The sequence below is a fragment of the Peromyscus leucopus genome, chromosome 8b (genome assembly GCF_004664715.2).
Source record: "Peromyscus leucopus breed LL Stock chromosome 8b, UCI_PerLeu_2.1, whole genome shotgun sequence".
Taxonomy (NCBI): Eukaryota; Metazoa; Chordata; class Mammalia; order Rodentia; family Cricetidae; genus Peromyscus; species Peromyscus leucopus.
The window spans coordinates 62,912,870-62,929,816 of NC_051086.1; the positions used below are offsets into that span (position 1 = coordinate 62,912,870).

At 36.6% G+C, this 16,947-nt stretch overlaps 1 protein-coding gene across 12 annotated transcripts in view; it reads left to right on the plus strand.

The window, feature by feature from the left end:
- Nf1 (neurofibromin 1) overlaps positions 1 to 16,947 on the plus strand; it is a 256,805-nt gene that overhangs the window by 130,758 nt on the left and 109,100 nt on the right. For 10 of the 12 annotated variants that reach the window (XM_028866918.2, XM_028866927.2, XM_028866928.2 and 7 more), the window contains 6 exons: positions 2,691 to 2,826; positions 7,266 to 7,328; positions 12,421 to 12,579; positions 13,423 to 13,520; positions 14,854 to 15,000; positions 16,687 to 16,833. In XM_028866918.2, the coding sequence (XP_028722751.1) occupies positions 2,691 to 2,826; positions 7,266 to 7,328; positions 12,421 to 12,579; positions 13,423 to 13,520; positions 14,854 to 15,000; positions 16,687 to 16,833 (750 nt within the window). The remainder of the gene's footprint in view (positions 1 to 2,690; positions 2,827 to 7,265; positions 7,329 to 12,420; positions 12,580 to 13,422; positions 13,521 to 14,853; positions 15,001 to 16,686; positions 16,834 to 16,947) is intronic. The other 2 variants (XM_028866921.2, XM_028866926.2) reach the window with 1 other exon arrangement.

The window sequence follows — 16,947 nt, forward strand, 5'->3', positions numbered from 1 at the left end:
GGTAATGGGCTGATTAGTAGGTGCAGCAGAAGAATGGCCCCATGAGCTGAAGATGCACTACTAGAAAGTTCAAACTGAAATGAAATGAAAACACACCTTCCCAAGATGATGGAGATGGTGAAGAGGAACTTAGAAGCAGCTGTAAGGGGAGAAAGATCTAAAATTGATAGTCTAAACTCCCACTTTAAGGAATTAGAGGAAAGGAGAATGGGGAGATAGCTCAGTCTAAGGGCTTCCAGTGCAGGCATGAGGACTTGAAATCGAGCCCCAGAATCCCTGTGAAAATGTTGCTGGCTAGGACTGTTGGTTCTTCCTTCCTTTGTAGAAGTTTGCACGGTGCCTTCTGGATTAATGCAAGCTGATCTTTTAGTAGTGAGTTTTATGAGGCATAGTTCTCTCACTTTAGTCTTTCACTTATTGGAGGATTTCATAAGTGATGATTTCACTGTATTTGCATCATTTCCACTTCTCCTTCCGGCTCTTTCTGTGTTCCCTCCACTACTTCCTCTTGAATTCAGGATACCTTCTAGAATTATTTTGTTATGTCTGTGTGTGGATATATGTGTTATGTGTGTTTATATACACATATGCTACTGAATCCAATTAATGTTACCCTTGTTTGTATGTGTTTAAGGCTGACCACTCAGGATTAGGGTCTCATTTTTTTAAGTAACAGTGTCAGGGGGAAAAATCTGGTTCTCTCTCCTTCAGCGGCCATTGATTGTAGCTCTTCCTCTAGGGGTGGGGCCTTGTGAATATTTTCCTCTGTCCACATAGGATGTCTACTCATGTGGTCTCTGTAGGGTTCATGCAGTCAGCCTGAGAGTTCATGGGAACAATATCCCTGTCCTGTCGAAAAGACACTATCATGCAGTAGTTGACCAGGTCCTCAGGTTTTTTAGTCTTCCAGTCCTTCTCTTTCTTGGTGTTCCCTGAGCCTTAAGGATAGGGTTTGTGTTACAGATGGCCCATCTGGGGCTGGGCAGCCCACATTCAGTTACTCAGTCTCTGCATTTTGACCACTGTGGGCCTCTAATAACCTTTCAAACTACAGTACTGGGTCCGACCTGCTAAAGTTGAACATCCCAAAGTCAAAAAGGCTCCAAAAGCTAAAACTTTTTGAACATATAATTGGCACTCAAAAAGTTTCAGATTTTGGAACATTTAGACTTATGGCTGTTTAACTGGTAACGTTTTTTGGAGAAATACAAAATCAGAAAAAAATAAACACTTTTTGTCGAAACATTTTGCATGATATTCAACTTATACACCAAATCTGTGAGAATTCGAGGGAATAGGAATTCTTAAGCACTGTGGTAGAGATGTTACTAAAAGTTAAATTTGCATATGTTTAGCTACCAAGAAATGCCAGTGTTTGTTAATTGCTCTAGTGGAACTGTCGTGTATGTACAACAATGTTCACTGAAGTGGTATCTGTAAAAGTGTACAGAAAAAAAGTTTTTGGACAGTCTTCATGTAGCCCAGGCTAGCCTGAAACTCCTCTGCAGTTAAAGCTGGCCTTGTACTCCTGATCCTTTTGCCTCCACTTCCCAAGTGCTAGCATTATAGGCATGAGTTACTATACCTAGCAGAAGTGAAATTTTAAAAGATTCATTAGCAGAGCAGATAAGTCACTATATACAATACAATATATTTTTATGCTCAAAATGAATACATCTAATCTTCCTGCATGAATATAGATAATCTCAGAAACCTGATGTAGAGGGAAAGATGAAAGTTGCATTTTTTTATTATTATTATTATTATTATTATTATTATTAGTGAAGATTTTAAAAGTCACCATTTGTAGGTATATGTATTGGCCAGCGTGGTAATGCACGACTTTAGTCCTAGTACTCAGGAGGCAGAGGCCGGTGAACTCTGTGAGTTTAAAACTACCCTGGTCTGCATATTGAGTTCTAGGTCAGCCAGGGCTACACTGTAAGATCCTATCTCCAAATAAACCAACAAAAATGAACACAATCAAAAACATAGGGCTGTGGTAAAGGTGCCTACTCCTGTTCTTAATGACTATAGTTCTAGCCAAAGGTCCTACATAGTGGAGAGACATGACTTCTACCAGTTGTCCTGTGAACTACACATAGTGTAGGTACACACACACACACACACACACACACACACACACACACACACACTTAAAAATATATATAAAGCACCAGTATTTACATACCCACAAAAATGTTCTCTAATATCTAAGGCTGACTTTTGTTAAATTTCTGGTTGTCTCAAAATTGTTGTGGCTATTGTTGTTTTGTTTGTTTTTTACTAGGTCTCCTGTAGCCCATGCTTGCCTCAACTTGCTACAAAACTAAGACTGACCTTCAATTTTTGGTCCTCCTGCCTGTACCTTCTGAGTATTGGAATTTTCCATCTGGGGTTTGTTAGTTCTCAGTTTGTAGCCTGTGCGGCCTAAACTCACTGTGTAGTTCAGGCTGGCCTCAAACTCATGGCAGTCACCTGTTTCAGCCTTATGAATACTGAAATTAATGTGAGCCACCAAACCTTACAGCTGCTGCTGCTGCTGCTCTTCCTCCTCCTCCTCCTCCTCCTTCTTTCTTCCTTTTTTCTTTTCAAAACAAATTCTTTGTTTCAATCAGGATCAAAAAGTCTTGTGAGGAGTGATTTTGTTTCACCAGTCACATTTTGATTTTACCTTTCCTTTGTTACAGGTTAGAACCTTCTGAGAGCCTTGAGGAAAACCAGAGAAACCTCCTTCAGATGACAGAGAAGTTCTTCCATGCCATCATCAGTTCCTCCTCAGAATTCCCCTCTCAGCTTCGAAGTGTCTGCCATTGCTTATACCAGGTATGCTAAAAGTTCGAGATTGCACTCTCAATCCAAAGCAGATTAAGAGGAATACTCACGTTGTGCCCAGTCAGCTGCTGGCTGTCATCTGGATACATAATATAATATGGGGCTGGAGAGATGGCTCAGCAGTTAAGAGCACTGGCTACTCTTCCCGAGGACCTAGGTTTGGTTCCCAGCACCCACGTGGTGGCTCACAACTGTCTGTAACTACAATTGCAGGGGATCCAGTGCCCTCTTTTGACCTCCTCAGGCACCGGGCATGTATGTGGTACATACACATATAACTCATACACATAAGATCAAATAAACAAAATAAAATTGTAAAGAACTATTATTAGGTTGGCCTTGAAAGAAACCTCACATTTTCTTCAGAGATATTTAAAGAACTTTAAGGAAAATAAATTAATTTTCCTTGTGATAAAAGTGGTAATCCTACTGGTTGAGAATAAAACCACACACACAATTTGAGCCAGATTTGAAGCAAGCTTTAATTAAACACTGGTCAGGTTGATGGACTCTGGCCAGGTCCATTCCAGGGTTCCCAGGAAATGGCCACAAGTCACATTTTGCCATGACTTATAAAGGCACACCTGTAAGACCACTGTATTTCCTATCAGCTCCAATCAGGGGCAAGCATATATCCTGATGTACTTCTTCCCTGTGTGCCTTCTGTCTACATCCAGTCAGGGGCAAACATCCATCCTGACAGATTTCCTGCCCATGTACCCGAATGTGATCAAGCACATCTGTGCAGACAGGTCAAACCAACACAGGACAAACAGGAAGTTATTCTTAACTATCTTAACTGCAAACAGAACCTTAACCTGCAAGGGCAGTAGTTTTCCTGTTTTGGTCTTCCATTAACTTGCAAGGTGTATTGTTCTTGTTCTTGTTTTGGTCTCACAGAAAGCTGCTTAAAAGTCAGTGAGTGTACTGAAAGGAAATTTTGCTTATCTTTATCCTAAATTACTTACAGGATCTTTCACACTTGGGGCAAGTTCATTGTTTTTTGCACTGTAATGGCTTGATCTGTAATTTTGGTTTCTGCTTTAAGAGATCATTGGTGTCTTGTTTTCTCAGGACAAATCAATTGCACTGTGTATTTTATGTAGAAAGCTATTTGTAAGGTATACATCATCATCTAATAGCTAACAGACTTCCTAATACTGTCACAGCAAGTAGTACCCCTGAGTTCAGATGTCCACAGCAATTCCTTCCATGCTAAGAGAAAAAGGCCTGTAACTTCTGGTTTTGACTTCATATGCAGTTTTAGTAATAGTTTAGTTAGTTCAAAGGAGAGCCTATAAATCTATATTAACTTCTCAAAAAGGAAAAAAATACCGTAGGGCCTGGGGTTCAGAATAAGGGTGCAAATAGGGAAAGAATTTCCACATTTACCAAAACCTATGTATTTCTCTGATTTTGCAGTGTCATCCCAACCTCTTTTTTTTTTTTTTGGCTTGCAGCCTCAGTTGCTTAGAGACATTAACATCATCAGTGAAATCACCATTTTAAAAAGCGGGGTGAGGCTGCTGTGTGAATTTTCCTCCATTGCTATTTTAAAAGATGTATCTGCTATGTCTATAAAAAGAAAACTTGCATATATAGATATATGATAAAGTACACTTAGCACTGTGTTTCTGGGTGTGTTATGACTTCACTGCCATTTCAAAAAGCTCTAGGAAGCTCCACATAGTTTATTCAGCTAGGTAAGTGTGAGGCTAGAGAGTGGTTAGTTACAACATGAAGCTTCATGTGTTGACTATTTGAACTTTACCCTTAGATTTCTCTTTCAATTTAATTCCATTGTTTTCCTGTTTGTAAAATGAGGCTGACAGGACCCAGCATGCATTTAAAAGTCTGAGTCACATTCTTGGTTTTCAGAAAGAAAATGGGCTTCTGAAATGATAGTGTTTTGCTATAGTTGGTTGAAAACGAGTGAGAAATGTACCTGATTACATGGTCTGTCCTACTAAAATTTAATAGAACTCTTCATGTGACTGTCCACATAATGAAAAATGTGTTTGTATCATCAACAAACTTGGATACCAGTTTGAGAGCATGCTACTGTAATGTAAAAATAGGACTTGACACTTAGTAAGCATGCAGGAAATATTTCATAAAGAAATAAATTTCTCATTCCTACTACCTAAGTAAGCAGGCTTCTTGCCAGCCTTCCTAGTTAGGCACAGAGAGAAACGGCGAAGACAGTGAAGTCCTGAGTGGTGACTTAGCACCACTGTGTGCTGTGCTATGCATTGCTTTAACCATTACCATATTAAAGCTTCTCAGGACAACACAGTGCAAAGGTTACACTGGGCATTATTTTGTAATGGATAACTTAATACAGACTATTATGGAGCAAAGTTTTTGTTATAAGTAAGATTTTGTTCTTAATAAGCAAAATTTACAGTGACTAATCAAAGATAGAATAAAAAAGCTTTAGACTCAGTATGGTTTTTCATTGAGTCTTCTTCCTAACTTAGCTTTCCTTTTTGTTAGCTTTTGTTTTTATTCATTTTTTTTTTCTCTTGGGGCTTTTACTTACCCTTGTAACTTTGGCAGTGACATAATGGTACCCTTGTACTTTTATGCTTTGCTGGGAAGGATGGGAACCCATTTTCTTTTTCTTAGTAGACTTTATAGCTCCTGCTTTGGAGAATCTACTGGGGAAAATTTGAAAGCTAAGTGAGTATATTGCCAGCTAATTTTTACTGGAGTTCAGATTTTGGTCTTTAAGCCTTTTTTTTTTTTTTTAAATTTTGTAATCAGCTCTATTTACATGCTTTCTTTATTAAGAAAAGATGGTTAATACTATATAGGAATAGTGGTTAAGTGTAAATAAATGTTCAACAGACATAATTAAAATATTTTTAAATCAATGATTAAACTATTTTTATTACATGCTATTTCTTTTCCTTCTGATAAATTTGGAACAAAGAGAAAATATTTCTTTGAGTGGACATTCAGTTCTGGTAAGAAAATTAGGAAATAGCTACTGTGATTTTTAAGTAAACATCTTTCCTAGTAAAGCTTCTTCTCCAAATGAGTTTATACATGTTTGTTAAAGCTATAAATGGTAGTTACATATCTTGGCTGAAAAAAAAAACCCTGCAGATTTACATGGTTTTATTTTTGAAAATAGCCTTAAAGCCTGCAGCAAAGTTCCCTGATATGAGACTTTCTGTTGTTTTACAAACCTCTGCCTCCTTCAGCTAGGATGCTGTTGACATCTAGATATATAGGAGCTATTTGGATGGATGGATGGATGGATGGATGGATGGATGGATGGATGGATGGATTTAAAACTGACTTTATGCCCAAGTTATTATGGGTTTTAGTTTTTTTGTGCCTTAGAACTATTAGAATAAGATACCATGTGTCTAGATCAAAGAATTTATGTTATGGTTGAATTTTGTTGTTTTGAGAAGATATCTTTTGTAGCCCAAGCTGGCCTTGAACTCTTGGTTCTCCTACTTGCATCTCCCAAAGGCTGGGATTATAGGTATTTATCACCACAACTGGCTTTTATTGAGGTTTTTAAAATATTAAAAATATAATAATTGGCATACTCTAATCAGAAGTCTAAATTTTGGAAGAAATCTTTGGAAGATAGTGTTCTAAGTGATAAAACTGGACATCTGTGTGGGTTTGCATGAATTGCTTTTGTTTTTTGGATGGGAAGGGCATTCTGATAATTGGTCATCTATAATAAGTAAAGTTTTAATCAAGTTTCAATTTGATTCTATATTATCTGCAATTTCTTAACTTTGATATTAATGAACTTTTTCCCCTAGATATGCTAACATTCTTTTCCCAAATATAGCAGCTTTTTTAAAGTTAGTAGCACTGTTTCAGGGAGTGGTCTGCAGACACTGGAAGATGTGAGATTGTAACAGCACTCCTTACAGTCTCTCTAAAAGTTGTTTGCCACATAGCTAGCCATTTAATTTTTATTTAATAAAATCGTAATTAACTGCTAGGTATTGGAAAAATAACTTTTAGGTCAATTGAAGGATACACAGAGAAGTATTTTATATATCAGAAAAATTAATGTAGACACAAAACATTTCAGTGCGTGGTCTACTTCATAACAAACATTTTATGTAAAACTTATCAAAAGCTAGGAATTGACTCAAATGTGAATATTCCTCAGATTGGCTTGAGGACAGCTTTTCCGTGACTCATAGCCAGAAATAGTAGACATGATTGGGTCTCAACATTGCTTGCTGTTTATTTCGTGCTTGGCTTAAAAGTGGAATAAAATTAAAGTCCAGGATTAAACTTCATCCCTCAAAATGCAGTTGATTCCGACTTTTCTGTTGGTTCCATTTGTGGTCCATTTTACCATGTAATTTCGTGTACAAGCCAACATTGTTTTTGTTGCTGTATGTAGTCGGTGCTGTGACTTGTTTGTGCTCATCTCTGTTCTGTAGGCAACTTGCCACTCCCTACTGAATAAAGCTACAGTAAAAGAAAAAAAGGAAAACAAAAAATCAGTAAGTTTGGAGAACTTTTTATTAGCTGTTTCTTTGGGAGCAAACCCGAATCTTTGCTGTTTGTTAAGAACATCTTCACTTGAGCTGTTTGACCTTCACTGTGAAATCATTCTACTAATTCTGGCACAAGATAGCTCTCATTCCAATTAACCCTGGAATTAAGTTACACTGAAACAGGCTCTGTGTTCCTTTGGTGTGATTTATCCCAAAGGCATTTTGTGTGCATTTATTACACTGAATACCCTTAATCTAATTTTATTGTTATTTTAAAATTATAAATGAATGCAAAAGAAACTTAATTTCAAGGCCTTAGGGGATGCTGACTGTCTTCGTTCTTGCTTCCTGTTTGCAGGTCATGTGACTGGTTTCTTTTTCTAGAAACAAAAGCATTTCTTAAGAAATATATTGTGGGTGGGAATGTGTCTTTTTTCCCCCTCTGGAGCTAAACATCAAACTCAGGATTTGTACATGCTAGAGCTACCAAAAACAAGCATCACTTTCTAAATCTAATTTAAAAGTTGCTAAATTTTAATTTTTATTCTTTATATTTTTATCTTGGTGGTCTCAGCCTTCCATGATTTAGACATTTGTGCTTAGATTATAGAAATTTTAATGCTGAAGTTACTTCAGAGAAAAATATGCATTGTTACTTCAGTGAAGAGAAAACTCAGTGAGGTCATGTTTATACAGAAGAAGCACCTCATTGTGCAAACATGACTTGAATATATTGCCTGCTTCTGACTTTGTCTTCCTGTAAAAGGAAGAAAGTTATGGTCACCATAATTATTTTCTTCCTATGAATATCATTTGTTCACAGTATAACTTGCATTCATTTTAAAAATGACATCATCTGTGAATATTATTTACCCTTATCCAGTTTAGTCCTGTTTTGTTCACTTAATCCAAATGATTATAGAGAATGATGTAAAGAAAACTTTTTCAAGTTGGAAGTAGTTTTATTACAAAAGAATAATTTAAAGTCATGTTTGTCTGATTTCATCTTTCATTTCTTACTTTATCTTTACATATAATAAAGCTTTGCATTTATGGTTGCATTTAAAATTCAGAACTAAATTAAACTTTAGAGACTCATACTTTTATTATGTCCATTCAAAATTTTCTTTTTGAGTATATTAAGGGAAATTGATCATCTATGAACAAATGGATTGGATTGGATGACTTTCCTGCTTAAAACATTTTCCTCTAATGCTTCAGCCTTCTAATTTTCAGCATCTGTGGGTTTAACATTATACATCATCACTATGGAAATTAATTTGCTGTTTCTAACATTCTTATTTAATGTTATACTAATGACATTGTGTAACATAACATAATTAAAGCCAGGCTTTCTGTGTTTCTCTAGAGCATGTTTTATTGTTTTCCTAACATTTATTACGGTTTTATATAAAGTTATTCCTTGGCATTTTTTCATATATATATATATATATATATATGATATTCATACATATATATATTTTTTCTGGTAACACTGTATTTTTGGAATGTATTTCTCAGCACAGGTTATAGTCTTCAAGGAAATAAGGGGGTCTAATTGGCAGTACTTCAGTACAGATTCTATAGTATGAGTCATGCTAGTCATTGTAAAATTTAGAATGTCATTTTTTAAGTTGTCTAACAGAATCTAATTTTTTTCTTTAAAAAAAGCTGACTTTCTTTGTAATAAATGAAATAAGAAAGAAGGTTTCAGTTTCTGGTGTTTAGCCATGTTGACACATTACAGTTGATTCAGTTTGTATTCTTAACATAGTATATACTTAGATTAATGGGGAAGTTGCCTGCCTAATGCAGACTTCTCAGGATTTCATCTGTATAGCTGGTGATACTCTGCTGATGTGTAATTGATTATCTGATTTTTGTAGTTCAGCTTTACCAAGGGAAGTAAAGAGGGTATTAGCTGATCATTTGTCTCACCCAGCATTGACCTTACATATAGAATATCATTTGGATCCAAATTAGATTTTTATAGATTTAGAAATAAAGAACAACATGCTGGGCATGGTGGCGCACACCTTTAATCCCAGCACTCTTGAAGCAGAGGCAGGTGGATCTCTGAGTTTGAGGCCAACTGGGTCTACAGAGGGAGTTCCAGGACTGCCAGGGCTACGCAGAGAAACCCTGTTTTAGAAAGCAAAACAAAAACAAAGCTTGACTATGTAGTGTTGGATAAAATTACATTGATGTTAAGTGAGAAAAATTTATAAATTGGTTCAGGAAACTTTTTATACAGTATCCCTATTAGTATGAAATTTGTCAGGTTTTAGTTAAAAAAATATAGATATCACTATCAAAGAGATACGTATTTTATGATATATGAAACTTTTCCAGAAACATGAAGTTTTGACATGGATTATTTTTAAAGATGTGGAAAATGGTTAAAAGTTGAAATAGTTTTTCAATAATTTTATAATATTTTCTTGGGAAATAATTAATTCAGATTTCCTTAAGTTCAGAAGCTGAGTATTTTCAAATATAAACCAGGACTCAATGTAAGTTGTACTTTGTAAGCTCTTTTTCCTAGAGAAAACCAGCCAGTAGCTACCTTTTTTGTTTTCATGTCTTTGGAGCAGGTCTTACGTCATAACCTAGGCTGGCTTGAACTCATGGCAGTACTCTTGCCTCAGCCTCCTTCCTTCTGGGATTGTATGTATACACCATACCCAACCTCTTAACCAGCCACTCTCAGACATACATTTAAAGGCTGTCTGTGGGCAGCCATTATTGATACTTCCATGGATGTTTAATAAACCTACTAGCTCTTTTAAGCAAACTACGATGTTGGGCCTCTTAAAACTATATCAGGGTTTTAATGGGTTAAACTGAAATTATTACTATTTTTTAAAAAAACCTGCTTAAAATTGACTCTTAAGTATTTGGTAGACTGGGAGCCTGGATCCCCAAAAGGGAGTTTTAGTCTTCTTTCTTCTTAATGGTTTGCTCCCCAAATACTTTATGGTCTTGTTAGTTTATTGATGATTTTGTCTCTTTTAATTAAAATTTGGAAATTCTAAAAGAACTCAGTGTCAGTATTTGTCTTTTCACATTATGAAATGATGTGATGAATTTTGTCTTTGCTTTCTTTTTATTAGATTTGAGGTTCTAGTTCCCAAAGGTTCAGTTCTATCCTAAAGAGGAAGGACACTTGGATCATCATTCTGTATCTAGAACTACATTTCAGATACAAAAGACATCTATATTTAGCCAACTTTCCAGTTTCCCTGAATTCCTAAGGCAGTTCTCCTTGTGTGCTGTAAGCACACCAAAGAACTGGAACCCAGAGAAGCTCCTTGAGTGTTAGTGTAAGGAAAAGGGAAAGCAACTCACATTCAGCTCTGCTGCCAGTTCCTACGGCCACCCCAGAAAATCATTTTCTGGAATCAGAAGTGATAGAAAATTATTTTGAGATTACAGACACATTTAAGATACAGACCCTAGGCCTGGAAAGATGACTTAGTGATTAAGAACACTGGCTGCTTTTCCAGAGAATCAGGTTCAATTCCCAGCACCATCTGTAATGTCAGTTCCAGGAGATCTGATGCCCTCTTCTGGCCTCAGTGGGCATCAGGCATGTATGTGGTGTATAGACTTACATGCAGGCAAAATCCCCATGTGCATATGAAACAATGAAGTAATAATTTAAATAAGTAAAGATCCCACAAAGCACAAAATGGGCCAGAGTGATGTGAAATAGCCAGAGTTAATTTCAAGTCAAGCCTTTGAATTAATGACAAGTACTGGCACCTGGTAAAGAAAAGTGTTATATAATTCTACACATAAACCCCATTTTCTCATTTTCCCACCCCAAGAGCCTCTCAGATGCAGGTTTATCCTTACATTCCCAGAATTGTGAATGCTAGGCCTCCACCATCACAGTTAGTAATGTCAAGCTAGAATAGCTTTTGAGATTAAAGTATCCTATGTGGTTTTTTAAGAAAGAAATATGGCAGGTGGTAGCTGCATATGCCTTCAATCCTAGAACTTAAGAGGCAGAGGCAGGTGGATCTCTATGAACTCAAGGCCAGCTTGGTTTACAGAGCTAGATCCAGGTCAGCCAGGGTGACACTGAGAAACCCTGTCTCGAAAAATACACAAATAAATAAATAATAAAAATAAAGTTTTTCTATGATACATATAAAAATTCAATTCTAGAACAGTTCCTTTTCCATGTGTTGGCTTAAAGTGGGAGTTATTAGGAAGAGATGAAGGTCAGCCAATTCTATGATGTTTTTCCCAGTCGGGCTGCCTGCTCCTTTATATTCTCTGCAGAATGTTTTCTGTAGAGGATAGGTCCATTTACAAAGGCTTTGTATTACTTTTCAGAGTGGGCTCTTGGGGTGGGACTATTTCAGGGCTATTTCCTAAGCCCTGAAACTTTCTTTTTTACTTATTTGGCCGAAGAACAAATTGGTATAGACAAGGGGGTTCTGTCTTCTGGTGGGATTCTTTTTTCTTGTAGGTACCCAAGAGTTCCTGTTTTTCCAGTGGTTTAAATAATAGGTAGGTCCTTATATTAGGAAACATGCTCCTGAAGGAAAGTTGACTGGCAGGAACATGACTTGTAAGTTTTTTCACTCAGTAGAAATCTAAGAAAAGATGGATATGGTAAGCTGCACTAAATGTCTACTTTAACAGGTGTACAGAGTACAACTACTTCCTGTTAGGTGTAGTGTGTGCAGGAGGTGTGCTGCTAGAGACATGGATTTCAGTGCCTGCTAAAAGTCAGCTGCACTTTCATGTCTGTTGATCTTAGGAAATACATCAATCTTTGTGTGAAACTGAGTCTACTTTTGTTGCCCATAATGATTATAAATCATTATCTTTTTTCAGGTCTCTTCTTCTATGAGGAGGTTTTTCTTCTCTTTGAGTTATTTATTTGTGTCTTAAAAATCACCCATGATTACAGTTAAGGATAAATGTTATTTTCTGGTGTTTGGGGAGAAAAAAAAAGTTAAAAACAGGACATTGATAAGGTTGACAATTCATGTTTTGTGCAGAGTTTGACCTTCAAGCTTTTGTTTCCACTTCTTTATTTCAATGCCAACTGTCTACTCAAGTCTCAACTCCTTATTCTCAGGTGGTTAGCCAGCGTTTCCCTCAGAACAGCATCGGGGCGGTAGGAAGTGCCATGTTCCTCAGATTTATCAATCCTGCCATTGTCTCGCCGTACGAAGCAGGGATTTTAGATAAAAAGCCGCCACCTAGAATCGAGAGGGGCTTGAAGTTAATGTCAAAGGTGATTTATTTTGATACTCTTGCAATGTTTAATTTCCCTTCCAACTAAATTTTCAGTTTTTCATACTCAAAGTACTTTGTCTTCAGTTTGCTTTTGAAAGTCCCATGGTTTTCAGTTATGTACCTTTTGTTTTTATTTGTTTATATTACAGAGGAATTCTTTATATATGTACCCGATGGGCCCTGTGATGGGAAAATATATTAGCAATTAAATGTCTGTCTTCCAGTGAGGTTTCTCTGTGTCCCTACTCTGGAAAGTTTGAGTTGGAAACAGAAGTAGAGGTTGTAGGGTTTCTTTCTTTATTGTTGTTGTTATTAACATTTGAGACTGGGAACGTGGGTCACTGTGTCAGAGTGTTTGCAGTGCAAGCGTGAGGGCTGGAGTTGAGCTTCCCAGCACGCAGGTGAATGTCAGGAGCGTGACATTCAGCTCGAATCCCTGCACACTGGAGGCAGAGACGGTCCCTGGAGCAGGTGGCCGCTAGACTAACTGAATCCAAATACTGCAGGTTCAATGAAGAGACGCTGTCTCAATAGAGAGGATGGAGAGTGATGGGGAAGACATTCAGTGTCAAAATCTGGCCTCCACGTGCACATATCTCACACATGCATATGCAATAGAGAGATACTTTAAAATAGATTTTATATGTGTAACATCTATATATGAGAATGTTTCTATTTGAAAAGAATCAAAATATCTAGGGTAATTTTTATAATAAAGAATGATTAATTTGAACTACCAGTAGAAATATCAATGGAAAATTTATATTTTAATGACTATATTAATATATAAATTTCATATAGCAAATAATCTGATTACTCATAATCCTGTTTGATTGTTTAGATACTTCAGAGCATTGCCAATCATGTCTTGTTCACAAAAGAAGAGCATATGAGGCCTTTTAATGATTTTGTGAAAAGCAACTTTGACTTGGCACGAAGGTATGCAGCCTTGATTTGCCAGGAATTGCCATGCTTCCATTTCACTCTGGTCTGTGTATCTGGTCTGCATTCAATTCCTTTGTGGGATTTTATTTTTCCCCCTATCCTTTCTAGATTAAGAACACATTTTGTCTCATTTCACTATAAGAGACACTGTGAAAAATCTCTATAGCCTTAATTTCACGGTAGTTGCCTTCTTTGGAAAGTGAGTATGAACTGTTGACATTTCCTAACTTTAGCATTGCTGCAGAATGGGTTCAGATTTCTTTTATTAAAAACTAAAACCAGGGGTTTGGAAAGATGACTCAGAAGTTAAGAGCATTGGCTGCTCTTCCAGAGGTCCTGAGTTCAATTCCTAACACCCACATGGCAGCTCAGAACTGTCTATAATGAGATCTGGTGCCCTCTTCTGGTATGTAGGCAGAACACTGCATACATAATAAAATAGATAAACAAAAACCTAAAACCAAACGAGACAGATAATATATTAGAATGTTTTGGTGTTAATATTTTTTGTTACTTCAGTTTAGAAGTTTATCTGAATTTAAAACAATGCTCTTTAAACCAAATAAGACAAAAACAGAAGATTTTGTGTATGAAGAAACAAATCACTGTTGAAGCTTTAAGACTGTAGAATATTTTTCTGCTGGATTTCTATAACTAATTCTTAATTTTCTGAGTTGTTGCTTTATTTGTAACCTCGCGGTAATACTGTATTTGCCAGAGTTGCTTCTAAAGAAAGATTGTCTGGCAAAAAATGGTTCATGTGCTTTGTGAAGATGTTGATGTGCAGAAGTCGCTTTCCACCAGTAGAAACCTAGCTGATGTCACTGCTGTGTACACTGGCCTTCTGCAGTGGCTCTTCCAGTTTGTCGCCATTACAGCTCTTTCTGCTGAGAAATTGGAGCTGAGCTATAAACTGTTGGAGGGAAAGTGAATGGTATTTTCAGGTAGAAAAATAACTTTGTGACTAGTCATGAAGAGTTAAGAGAACCAAAATTCCAATCCTGTCCCTGACAGGCAGGCAGTGTGATTTTTAAGAGAGGTCTTTACCTTGGCTTTCATTTCTTCATCTGTAAGATACTAGCCCATTCTCCAGATTTTATTCATCTAAATTTGTTTTTCTCCAACTTCTGGAGCCTGCTTGGATGGAAATGGAAAGCCAACTTTCTCCTTGTGCTTCTTGTTTGGTTTCGGGACAGTTACTCTGGGCATAAGCCCTCCACATTTGCAGTCACAGTTACTGTATTACTATACTGGGTATAAATGTAATGCATATATAAGTTTGAATATAGCTGGTGTTAAAAACTCTAATGGTTTTGCATTTTTGAAGGTTTTTCCTTGATATAGCATCAGATTGTCCCACAAGTGATGCTGTAAATCATAGTCTTTCCTTCATCAGTGATGGCAATGTGCTTGCTTTACATCGACTGCTTTGGAACAATCAGGAGAAAATTGGCCAGTATCTTTCCAGCAATAGGTATGTTTTTCCAGTCTTGGGGGCAAATAAAACAGTTTTAATTGAATTAAGTTATTGATCCTGAATAAAGTCCTTTACATTGCAGCTTTTTCCCTTAAGAATTGTTGTTTGGAAAGAAAAATGCAGGTTTACATGCATATGGCAAAAACCAAGTCATGTTAAATAACCAACAGCACTGTTGTTGCTGTAGGGCTTGTGATACTATTAAGTGTATGTAAATAAATCTTCATGTAGAAAGTACTGAATCAGCCAGCCATGGAGCCATGCACTTTAATCCCATCACTCGTGAAGCAGAGGCAGGTAGATCTCTGAATTTGAAGCCAGCCTGGCTGGTCTCCATAGAGAGTTCCAGGCTTGCCAGGGTTACATGGTGAGACCCTGTCTCAAAAGAGAGAAGAGGCACAAGAGAGAAATAGGGAATGCCAAAGAGAGAGGGTAAACGCAAAAGAGAAAATAGATTCAGTAGCTGAAATTACTTTATTAGCTGTTTTAGTCAAAGCCTCTTATGTCATAAATTACATGCCGTCCGTTCTGAGAGTTATTTCCTTTTTAGTTATATAGGATTGTAAAGGGCTCCAATCTCTGTATCTGAGGAGTTTCCTTAACTGCTAATAAATATTGGTTTGCTCATTTGTGAGAAAGACAAGAGATCATAACAGTATGGCTGAACAATTAGGAGATGTGAGTTTAAAAGACAAGACTTTTTATTCCTGTGTGAATTATTAATGGATCAAAGTAGGCATGGACATAACTGACGTGCACCACTAAAATAGAAGGAAGTGCTTTATCCTTGTGACATCAAAATAACCTGGAAAGTTTAAAGATAAACATTATTTTCTCTTTTTGATTTGAATACATATTTGCAGTTTGATGCTAAGAGTTTTTTAAATGTGCTATTTAAAAATTGATACATATTTCATACATGAAAATATAAACAGTGATTTGACAATTCCATGTCTGCCAACTAGCTTGACATCATGTAATTTTGATATAATCACAAGTCTTTATAACATTTTATTTGCTGAGAAGGAGGGAAAAAAGGACAGAAAGAGAACAGTGAGTAAGTATTCAAATATATGATCCTCTGGAGCCATTCTTATTCATCACACTGCTCTTCCAGAAGACCCAAGCATGGTTCCCAGCACCCATGTGAAGTGCTCCAGACGATCTGACACCCACTTCTGGCCTCACAGAATATATAAATAACTAAGAAATAAAATAAATGTTTAAAAACATATACTTTTGAGCTGTGTATGATAGTATATACAGATATGATCTTAGAACTTGGGAGATCAAGGCAGGAGGATAATGAGTTTGAGTCCAACCTGGGCTACTTATAGTAAGACCCTGTTCCAAAAAAAAAAAAAGTACGTTAAAAATATTCAGTTATCTGGTTACATATTCCAATGTCCTAAACACTGTTTTCTCAAGATGGGCTATTTTTATCCTAGGAAAAAGTAGATAAGAATGTTACAGATAATAATTGTATAAAATAATTGAATTTAACAGTAAATTTTATAGGTGGGAAACAGTCATGTTTCTAAGATATTGAGAATTTTCAATACTGCTTACAAATCAGCAAGGAATAAGTAGTTAAAAGAAAAGCAACCAGTGATGGTCTAAGGAATGTGATACTGCCCAGTTAATGTGAAGTACCATTTCCTAAGCATCATCTGTTGTTGCTAGGGATCATAAAGCTGTTGGAAGACGACCTTTTGATAAGATGGCCACACTTCTTGCATACCTGGGTCCTCCGGAGCACAAGCCTGTGGCAGATACACACTGGTCCAGCCTTAACCTTACCAGTTCAAAGTTTGAAGAATTTATGACCAGGTAAAACAGAACTTTAAAAGATGATTGTATTTTGGGGGAGTTGAGAAACAGAGTTTACCACCAGATCACTTATTAAATATGCTTGTTTTGCATTAACATGACCATGTTTTGTTT